Source organism: Megascapheus bottae, chromosome 1 (assembly GCF_031878675.1).
Source record: "Megascapheus bottae isolate mThoBot1 chromosome 1, mThoBot2.hap1, whole genome shotgun sequence".
Classification (NCBI taxonomy): Eukaryota; Metazoa; Chordata; class Mammalia; order Rodentia; family Geomyidae; genus Megascapheus; species Megascapheus bottae.
In genome coordinates this window covers 7514252-7525793 of record NC_143509.1, presented here as the reverse complement: position 1 = coordinate 7525793, position 11542 = coordinate 7514252, and the positions used below count along the sequence as shown (strand labels likewise).

The following is an 11542-nucleotide window of genomic DNA, read 5'->3' as shown; positions in this document are numbered from 1 at the left end:
AGCATGAGCTCCTGGCACTCAGCTTAGATTGGTTCTAAAGTTTGAGAATTTGAGCCACTCAGTTCCTCTGTGAGCTTCAGATATCTCAAGTCCAAACTGACTGCAACATATTTATAACTCCAATGTCATTCAATGATTATATAAAATTGTATCACAAACAATTCCCGTAATAGTTCACTCTCCATGGTCCATCCTATTGCTGTAGACAACTAGCTTCTTTTTTTTATTTGTGGCAGCACTCAGGGGCTGGGTTTTGTCCAAGTGGGCATTCTACCACTTGTGCCACAGCTCCACTTCCAGCTTCTCAGTGGTTATTTGGAGATAAGAATATCATGGAATTTCCTGTCCAGGAGGGGTTTGAACTGCAGTCCTCAAATCTCACCCTTCTGAATAACTAGAATTATAGATGTGAGCCACCAGTGCCTGGCAATAACTAGCTTTTCCATGTGCATACATTCCAGGTGCTGGTGGTTTACACCTGTAATCCTAGCTATTCAGGAGGCTGAGATTTGAGTATCTTGATTTAAGGTCAGCTTGGGCAGAAAAATCCATGAGACTTTTATCTCTAATTAATGAGCAAAAAACCAGAAGTGGAGTTGTGGCTGAAGTGATAAAGTCCTTGCTTTGATCAAGAAAGACAAGTGAGAGCATGAGGCTCTAAATTTAAGCTCTAGTACAGTAATACATACAAGGTGTTCGTTGGCTGGGAGCTTGGCCTAGTGGCAGAGAGCTTGCCTAGCATACATGAAGACCTTGGTTCGATTCCTCGGTACCACATACATAGAAAAAAAGCTGGAAATGGTGTTGTGGCTCAAGTGGTATTGCTCTAGCTTTGAGAATAGTCCAAGGACAGTGCCCAGGCCCTGAGTTCAAGCCCCACGACTAGCAAAAAAAATGTGTGCCTAGAATTCATGAATTAAAGCTTGTGTGATCTTCAGTATGCCAGCAAATGTGTTGTATTTAGATTGCTTCTCAGAAGGGTGGTGGTACCCAGAGCATTTGATTGAAGTCCTGTACCACCCAGAGTCAAATGTTTAAATCAGAATTTACTCCATAGTAACATATAGTAGGGAAAACTGTCATTATCAAAAAATGATAACTAGGAGCCAGGTACCCTGGTCAGTAGTCATAGCTACTCAGGAGGCTGAGATGTGACAATCAACATTCAAAGTTCAGGCAGGAAAGTCCATGAGATTTTTTTTTCGTATATTTTTTATTGTAATTAATAGAAGGGTTACATTATATTCACCAGATAGAAGGTGCATTACTTCACATATATTGATACCCTTTGTCATGTCTTCATCTCCATTTCCCTTCCCCCACTCCCGCCCCATCTTGTTTTCCCCCCTTCCCTATCCGACTTCAAATAACCAAATACACATATATACAATATATCAGAAACCAGGTGAAATACTGTAACAATATGAGATAGCCAAGGGACAGCAAAAGAGATGAGAGATAACAGTACATTAAGGACAACAATCATCATTATATGGCTTTTGTTTCTATATTCTGGAGGTCTTTCATTTAGTGTCATGGCCTTACATATCTAGGTTTTGTTCTATTGTAGATCTTTGCTAGGAGAGTCCAAGTTTTCTACTGATTGTGACAAATGAGGGAAACCATTGAGCCTATGTTCCTTTGAGTCTGGATTACTTAACTTAATATGATTTTTTCTAAGTCTTTCCATTTCCTTACAAATGGGGCGATGTCATTCTTTCTGACAGCAGCATAGAATTCCATTGTGTATAAATACCACATCTTGTTGATCCACTCATCAACTGAGGAGTCCATGAGATTCTTATCTCCAATGTATTACCAAAGTAGTTAGAAGCAGAGCTGTGGCTCAAATGTTAAAGTACTAGAGTTGAATAAAAGAAGCTCAGGGACAGTGTCCATGCCCTGAGTTCAAGCTCTAGGACAAGGCAATATATATATATATATATTCATATACATATATATATAATTCATGGAGAACTCAATATCTAGGCTTATAGTTCAAAGCTATTTTTCAGCAGCAGCTGAGAGTTATAAACTGAGCAGACTGGATTTCTAATGGTGCTCAGTTTTTAGCATACTCAGCTGGGTGAAAATAACAGAATGAACAATATCCACATTGTGTAGAATTTAGTAAATAAAAATATAGTTATCACCATCATTATCATCATCTGTTGAACTATTTAGTAAGGCATTTCATTTAGGTACCTGAACCCTAGTAGTGCTTAAACTCAAGGGTTGAGTCCTGCGCTCTCAGACCACAAAGGCATCAAATTGGAACTGAACACACATCTCCACCAATGAAAACCCTGTAACTCATGGAGACTGAACAATGCATTGTTGAATCACCAATGGGTCATCGAAGACATCAGAACAGAAATCCAACACTTTATGAAATTTAACAATAAGGAACACACAAAATACCAACTCCTTTGGGTCACAGCAAAGGCAGTACTCACAGGAAAATTTATAGCACTGAGTGCCTACAACAACAAGTTAGAAAAATCGCAAACCAACAAGTTAATGTCTCACCTTAAGCTCCTGGAAGAAAGCAAATTATTAAAATCAAAGCAGAATTAAATGATTTGGAATCCAAAAAAAACTATAGAAAGAATCAACAAAACAAGGAGTTGGTTCTTTGAAAGAATTAACAAAATTGACAAACCCTTAGGAAATCTTACCAAAAAAACAAGAGAGCATATCGAAATAAACAAAATCGCAGACGAAAATGGTAATATCACGACAGAAATTACCAAGATCCAGAATATCATGAGGGAATACTTCTCAAACCTTTAAGCCAACAAATTTGAGAATCTAGAAGAAATGGATGAATTCCTAGCCAATATTAACATACCCACACTGAACCAAGAAGAACTAAGCCAACTCAACAGGCCTATTTCAAGTTCTGAAATAGAAATGGCAATTAGAGAACTTCCACCTAAAAAAAGCCCAGGGCCAGATGGATTCACAGCTGAATTCTATAAGGTCTTCAAAGCAGAGCTCACACCACTACTCCCCAAGCTATTCAACGAAATTGAAAATGAAGGTTCCTTACCAAACTCATTCTATGAAGCCAGTATAACCCTCATCCCCAAACCAGACAGAGATTCATCAAAGAAAGAGAACTATAGACCTATTTCTTTGATGAACATTGATGCAAAACTTCTCAACAAAATACTGGCCAACCGTCTACAACAACTCATCAAAAAATTATACACTATGATCAAACTGGATTCATCACAGGGAGGCAAAGCTGGTTCAACATAGCAAATCGATTAATATAATTCAACACATCGACAGGAGCAAGGACAAAAATCACATGATTGTCACAATAGATGCAGTAAAGGCATTTGACAAGATCCAACACCCCTTTATGTTAAAAGCTCTGGAGAAACTAGGAATCCATGGAACATTCCTCAATGTAATAAAGGCTGTGTATCAGAAACCCACTGCTAGCATTACACTTAATGGTGAAAATCTAAAGCCATTCCCTCTAAAATCAGGAACGAGACAAGGATGCCCACTCTCTCCATTCCTCTTTAACATACTACTAGAATTCCTAGCCAGTGCAATAAGGCAAGAACAAGTATAAAGGGGTTCCAAGTAGGGAAAGAGAAAGTAAAACCATCCCTCTTTGCAGATGACATGATTCTGTATTTAAAGAATCCTATAGACTCTACTCCCAAGCTCCTTGAGCTGATTTAAAACTTTGGAATGGTAGCAGGCTATAAAATTAACCCTCAAAAATCAACTGCCTTCCTTTAAGCCAACAGTGTGAGGAACGAGGCAATAATCAGTAAAGCAACTCCTTTCCCAATAGCCTCAAAGAAAATAAAGTACCTAGGAATTATCTTAACTAAGAATGTAAAGGACCTTTTTGATGAAAACTTTAAAACCCTGAAAAAGGAAATTAAAGCAGAACTAAGGACATGGAAAAATCTCCCATACTCCTGGATTGGAAGAATCAACATTGTGAAAATGACAATCTTACCAAGGGCTATCTACAAATTCAATGCAATACCCATCAATATCAAAATAGAATACTTTAGAGAAACAGAAGAGGCAACCGAAATTTCATATGGAATAATAAAAGACCCCCATATAGCAAAAACACTTCTTAGTAGAACGAACAGCGCTGGAGGAATTTCAATTCCAAACTTTAGACTCTATAACAGGGCTATAATTATCAGAACAGCTTGGTACTGGCAGTAGAACAGGCCTGAAGACCAATGGAATAGAAGTTAGGACCCAGATATTAAACCACAGACCTATGGCCACCTAATCTTTGAAAAGGGAGCCAAAAAAATAGAATGGAAGAAAGACAGCCTCTTCAACAAGTTGTGCTAGCAGAACTGGTTAAGCACCTGCAGAAAACTAAAGTTGGATCTTTCTTTTTCACCCTGCACTAGAATTAACTCCAAATGGATCAAATACCTGGAGGTAAAAGCTGACACACTGAAAACTTTACAAGAAAGAATAGGAGAAACACTAGGCCTCCTTGGCACAGGTCGAAACTTTCTTAATAAGGACCAAGAATCACAACAAATCAGAGAAAGGCTGGATAAGTGGGACTGCATTAAACTGCAGAGCTTTTGTATGGCAAAGGACATAGCTAGTAAATTAAACAGGAAGCCTACGGAGTGAGAGAAGATCTTCACCAACCAAACAACGGACAAAGGCCTCATATCTAAAATATATCAACAACTCAAAAAATTGAATCACTCCAAAACTAAAAGTAACAACCATCCCATTAAAAAAATGGGCCAAAGACTTAATGAGAGTCTTCTCTGAAGAAGAAACAAAAATGGCCTATAGACACATGAAGAAATGCTCACCACCTCTGGTCATAAAAGAAATGCAAATCAAAACAACTCTAAGAGTCCACCTCACTCCCATTAGAATGGCCAGGATCAGGAAAACGAATAATAACAGATGCTGGAGGGGATGTGGCCAGGAGGGATCACTACTACACTGTTGGTGGGAGTGCAAACTCATTCAACCACTATGGAAAGCAGTATGGCAGTGCCTCAAAAGGCTAAACATAGAACTCCCCTATGACCCAGCAATTCCACTACTTGGCATTTACCCAACCATCCAAAATCTAGGGCATACTATATCCACTAGCACAACAGTGTTCATTGCAGCATTATTCACCATAGCAAAGATATGGAACCAACCTAGATGTCCCTCAGTTGATGAGTGGATCAACAAGTTGTGGTATTTGTTCACAGTGGAATTCTATGCTGCTGTCAGAAAGAATGACATCGCCCCATTTGTTAGGAAATGGATAGACTTAGAAAAAATCATATTAAGTGAAGTAAGCCAGACTCAAAGGAACTTAGGCTCAGTGGTTTCCCTCATTCGTCATAATCAGGAGAAACCTTGGGCTCTACTAGCAGAGATGTGCAATAGAGCAAAATCTTGATATATAAGGCCATATAGTGTGAAGCTAATTGAAAGGACCTCCAGGATACTGAAATGAAGGCCATATAATGGATGATTGTTGTCCTTAATGTACTATGTTATCTTTCATGTCCTTTGCTTTCTCTTGGGTATATCATATTGTTACAGTATCTCATTTGTTATCTGATATATTGAATTTATGTGTATTTGGTTATTTGAAATTTGATAGGGAAGTGGGGAAAACCAAGATGGGGGTTGGGTGGGGGGTGGAGGGGAGGGTGATGGGTACCAAGACATATGAAAGGTTATCAATGTATGTGAATTAATGCACCTTCTATCTGGCAAATATCATGTAACTGTTTTATTAATTACAATAAAAAGTTAAATTATAAAAAAAGAAAATTAGATATGAAAATTAGATATTGGCATTACCAAAATGTCAGTGACGTTCAGCCAATGATGAAGGATTAGATGAGGGAATAGACTGAAAATATAGTTTATTAAACTGGAATAAAGAAAGTCTTAAAAAGTGAATGTCCTGTCAGTGTTAAGGCTTGGATAATTTTTCCCTTCTTATTCCTCTACTTATGTGATGGATTCCTTAGACTGGAATAACTTGGATCAATCTTGCTAATTGCCAGCTGTGAGCATGCAGCCCCGATGGCACATAAGAGTCCATAACCATCCTGTTCAGGCTCTTGTTCATTTCAGTGTCTTCAGTCCTCACGGCTTCATGTTTATCCCCTCCATATTTATTTACCTCTGGGATGTTCTACTGGACAACCATCTGTTTATATTAATAATCCTGGGGACACTACTGGAGTGTTCACTGGACCCACAAACATGGGAGGGTCTTCAGATCTCTTCATTATGACCCTGCAGAGAAGCAGCTCCACTCAGTAAGTACTAAGGGAGGCTGAGGGTGTGGAAGACATGATGAGAAATATCATTTTCTCATGGTGAGCAACAAATGTGATAGTTAGGGTAGACAAATGGACATTACCAAGTTTGAGGTTGTGAAGAATGTGTTCTTGAGGGTGGTGAGGGTAAGAGAAATATGTATATATACATTGCTGGGATTATAGGCTTGAGTCACAAATGCTCAGATTTAACTCCTAAAAACAATTTCTATTACAATAGAAGTAAAGATGATGTACAGAGGTGTCACTGTTACATAAGTCAGAAGTAGTGTACATTTATTTTTGAACCATCTCACCCCTTCCCGCAGTCTCTGCCAGATTTACCCTCCTGTCCTCATCCACAAATTCATTTTCAATATAATGTCTAATGAATATTACTAGTGCATTTGTTCACTCTTGGTCTCTCCATATCTGTGCCTCCCTTTTACCATCACAAAGTCAGATAACTGAACAAACCAAGACAAAAGGAATCAAAAATAAAAATAGCAACAAAAAGAAGCAAAACCTCTCATTTCTATTTCCTGGCATTCATTTCGATAAATATTATTTTATTTGACCAGACGTACATAAGTATTGCACCTTTGTGATGCTCTCCTAAGAATTCCCTAGTTTGGTCTCACTGTGTAAATGCCAAGAGACCTGTATAATTTATCATGTGTCAGTGTATTTTTTTCTTTTTTTATATTTTTGTTGTAATTAATAAAAGGGTTACATGATATTTGCCAGATAGAAGGTGCATTAATTCACATACATTGATACCCTTTCACATGTCTTGGTACCCATTACCCTCCCCCCACCCACCACCCACTCCCCGCATTGGTTTTCCCCCCTTCCCTATCAAGTTTCAGATAACCATATACAAATAAATTCAATATATCAGATAACAAAGTGAGATACTGTAACAATATGAGATACCCAAGGGACAGCAAAGGAGATGAGGGATAACATAGTACATTAAGGACAACAATCATTCATTATATGGCTTTTGTTTCAATATCCTAGAGTTCCTTTCAATTAGCTTCATACTACATGGCCTTATGTATCAAGGTTTTGCTCTATTGCAGATCTCTACTAGTAGAGCCCAAGGCTTCTACTGATTATGACAAATGAGGGAAACCATTGAGCCTAAGTTCCTTTGAGTCTGGCTTACTTCACTTAATATGATTTTTTCTAAGTCTATCCATTTCCTAACAAATGGGGCGATGTCATTCTTTCTGACAGCAGCATAGAATTCCATTGTGTACAAATACTACAACTTGTTGATCCACTCATCAACTGAGGGACATCTAGGTTGGTTCCATATCTTTGCTATGGTGAATAATGCTGCAATGAACACTGTTGTGCTAGTGGATATAGTATGCCCTAGATTTTGGATGGTTGGGTAAATGCCAAGTAGTGGAATTGCTGGGTCATTGGGGAGTTCTATGTTTAGCCTTTTGAGGCACTGCCATACTGCTTTCCATAGTGTTTGAATGAGTTTGCACTCCCACCAACAGTGTAGTAGTGATCCCTCCTGGCCACATCCCCTCCAGCATCAAAACAACTCTAAGATTCCACCTCACTCCAGTGAAAATGTATTTTTTTTCTTTTACCATTCATTGTGTCCCCTTGTAGGGTAACAGGCACATTGTAATTGCCACCGATGAGAGAAACCATGCAACTTATGGTACTTTGGCCTGGCTTCCTTTGCTTAAAGTAATTTTTTCCTCCAAGTCTTTTCATTTCCTTACAATCGTACAGCATAATTCTTTCTGATGAATGAGTAGAATTCCACCATGTTTATAAATATATATATATATTCCACATTTTCTTGATTCCTTCCTTCACTGAGTGTCCGCTGGGTTGGTTCCATATTTTGGCTATGATAAACAATGCTGCAATAAAGATGATTGAACTGTCGGCTTTAGTGTGGCCTTGTGTTTGTGTTCTTGTTCAACCATTCCGGAAAGAAGCATGGACATTCCTTAAAAGGTTAAACACAGAACTTCAGGACTTAATTGTTTAGTGTATTCAGATAGTACAGTTTGGTTTTTACAGTGTGTTTATATGTGGTCTCTGTTAAGGGATTTTGCACAAATGTATTCTAAAAAGATGAGGCATATTTGAAGGCACAATATTGATAAAAATGATGTTATTTTTTCCTTAAAAAGGGAAGGCTACCCTTTATTTTATATGAGTATAAGGCACAGCTTGCTCATGACTAATTCTAGCTACTCAGGGGTCTGAGATCTGAGGACATTGATTTGAAGCCAGCCTGGGCAAGACAGTCCATGATATACTTATCTCCAATGAACCATCAAAAAGCCAGAAGTGGAGCTGCTGGTTCAAATCATAGAACACAATCCTCATGAAATGTTCAGGGACAGAACCCAGGACTTGACTTAAAGGCTCAAAACTGGAATACACACACAGGGAGTATATTGCGTTTTTCTGTGAACATGAGTTTCTGATCAATGATCTTTCTTGTTCTTCTATACATACAAATGTTGGCATATAGAGATATAAATGAATGATATAGGAATTGATAATTCAAAATTTCTAGGAAACTGGCACTGGGAAATACTGACAACACTCCTGAATATGATTAAAATTGTGAGTACTTGAATTGGAAACATATATGCAGTACTGTGTTGCTAATTATTTATGATTCCATCCCTGATTTCCTATTCTAAAGGTGTTCAAGCCATGTAGCCACACTCAACCTGACACATGTCACTGAATTCCATCTCCTGGGCCTCTCAGAGGATCCGGCTTTTCAGCCCATCCTCTTTGGGCTCTTCTTGTCCATGTACCTGATCACTGTGCCTGGAAATCTGCTCATCATCCTGGCCATCACCTCTGACCCCCACCTCCACACCCCCATGTACTTCTTCCTCTCCATCCTCTCCTTGGATGACAACTGCTTCACCTCTACTACTGTCCTCAAGTTGCTGGCAGACATCCAGACTCACAGCAGAGCCATCTCCTACAGTGGGTGCTTGACACAGATGTGTCTTGTTATCATTTTTGGCTGCATGGATGACATACTTCTGACAGTGATGGCCTACGACAGGTACATGGCCACCTGTCACCCCTTATATTACTCTGTCCTCATGAACCCTCGGTTCTGTATCTTTCTGGTTCTGGCTTCATTTTGTGTTAGTCTCTTGGACTCCCAGTTGCATAATTTGATCGTGTTCCAGTTTACTTACATCAAACAAGTAGAAATTTTAGGCTTTTGTTGTAAGCCTGCACAGATCCTTCATTTGGACTGTTCTGACACTTTTGCCAAAAGCCTACTCACCTATTTGGTTGCTGCCCTATTTGGTTTTCTACCCATTTCAGGAATCCTACTTTCTTACTGTAAGATAATATCCTCTATTTTGCAAATCACATCATCCGGGGGGAAGTCCAAAGCTTTCTCTACATGTGGGACTCACCTGTTGGTAGTCTGTCTATTTTATGGAACAGCTGTTGGTGTGTATCTGGAGTCAGTTGTATTCCATTCTTTCAAAGAGGGCAAAGTGGCCTCGGTGATGTACACTGTGGTCGCCCCTATGTTGAACCCCTTTATCTACAGCCTGAGGAACAAAGATATTAAAGCCACCATAAGGAAACTCTACAGTGGAAGACTCTAGAAAAGTAATTCCTATGCAGGTGGGAAAAAATCCCAGCAGTCAATACAGAAGTCTATATATAATACACCTCAAATGCTGGGACAGTCTTGGGAAGGAGAGTGGAATGGAGGACAAGACAGAAAGCTGTCTTCCTCTTGGGAGGAAAACATGTCATCAGAAAAACCTGAAATAAAAAGAGAGCTGTTGAGGTAAAAGCAGTGTAAGAAGATCCAGAGAACATCCAAACTTTCCTGTCCTCTTATTGATAACCAAATAGAAAATGATAAAAAGAAACCATGAAATCACTTACAGGAGGGCCTTGTTGATGCAGGGAAGAGTCATTCTTGTCTCATTCGAATTCCAAAGTGTAAAGGGGTGGGCCTGGGGATGGGGAGAGCCAGCAATCAACTCTATCTCCCTTGGTTTGTGCCAACATTTGTCTGGATCAAACTATCTGTCATCTTCAGAGGAACTGACACAGAGCAGAAGCTGGAGGAGAAGCAGCATCAGAGCCACAGGGGACATTTCTGCAGCATTCACAGAGCTGTGACTGTAGCTGGAGACTGAGCCTGCAGTGTGAGGCAGGTTTATAAGTGGATCTTCAGTTTCTGTGGCTTCTTGTTACCTGGATGGCACCGGGATGCATCACCAACCTCCTCCCCTGTCCTCTAGAGAGCCTGCTCTGCCCTCTAGCTCTGCATCTGCAATCTGGCATCAAAGTAAATAACACAAGTTGGAAAACATGTGTAGGATCTTCTTCTCCCTGCCTTCAGGGCTGTGATTTCATCTAGGACTCTAGATTATAAAATGCCATGGAAGTGGTGCTGTGGCTTAAGTAGTAGAGCACTAATCTTGAGCTAAAGAGCTCAGGGACAGTGCCCAGGCCCAGAGTTTAAGACTCATGACCACCACCACCAACAAAATAATAAAATATAAAACCCCAGGGATGGAGACATTTTGTGTTGAGTTGTTTGCAAACTTATGTGCAGAAAAAGAGTTTAAAAGAAAACGAAGCACAAAACTAAGTTACAAAGATCCATACAAATGCCACTAAGAATGATATAAATGGATGACACCAGAGGATGCCATGTGAAGGTCACAAGAGGAAACAGGGCTATGACAACCCTGCCAAAGGCTATCTACAAATTAAATGCAATGCCACCGGTATCCCAATGTCATTCTTTAATGAAGGAGAGGAAGCAATCACAAATTCATAGGGAATTTTAAAAGATCTAGATTAGCAAAAATAATCCTTAGTAGAAAGAATAGCATTGGGAGAATATCAGTATGAAACTTCATACTTTATTACAGAGCTATAGTAATAAAAACCAGCTTGGTACTGGCACAAGAACAAGCCTGAGCACCAGTGGAATAGAACTACACAGAAATTAACCCACAGACATATGGCCACCTGCTCTTCAATAACGGAACCAGAAAAAAATAGAATGGAAGAAAGACAGCCTCTTCAACAAATGGCGCTAGCAGAATTGGTTAGACACTTGTAGGAAACTAAAGTTGGATCCTTATATGTAACTCTACACCAGAATTAATTCCACATAGATCAAAGCCCTTGCAGTATAAGCAGATTCCCTGAAAATTTTACAAGAAGGATAGGAGAAACTCTAG

At 39.3% G+C, this 11542-nt stretch overlaps 1 protein-coding gene across 1 annotated transcript; it reads left to right on the top strand.

The window, feature by feature from the left end:
• The first annotated feature begins 9055 nt into the window (after positions 1–9055).
• Positions 9056–9937, top strand: LOC150068245 (olfactory receptor 7E24-like). Its single transcript, XM_090331147.1, has one exon. The coding sequence runs from the start codon at positions 9107–9109 to the stop codon at positions 9935–9937; it is 831 nt and encodes a 276-aa protein (XP_090187273.1). The 5' UTR covers positions 9056–9106.
• Positions 9938–11542: the final 1605 nt, after the last annotated feature.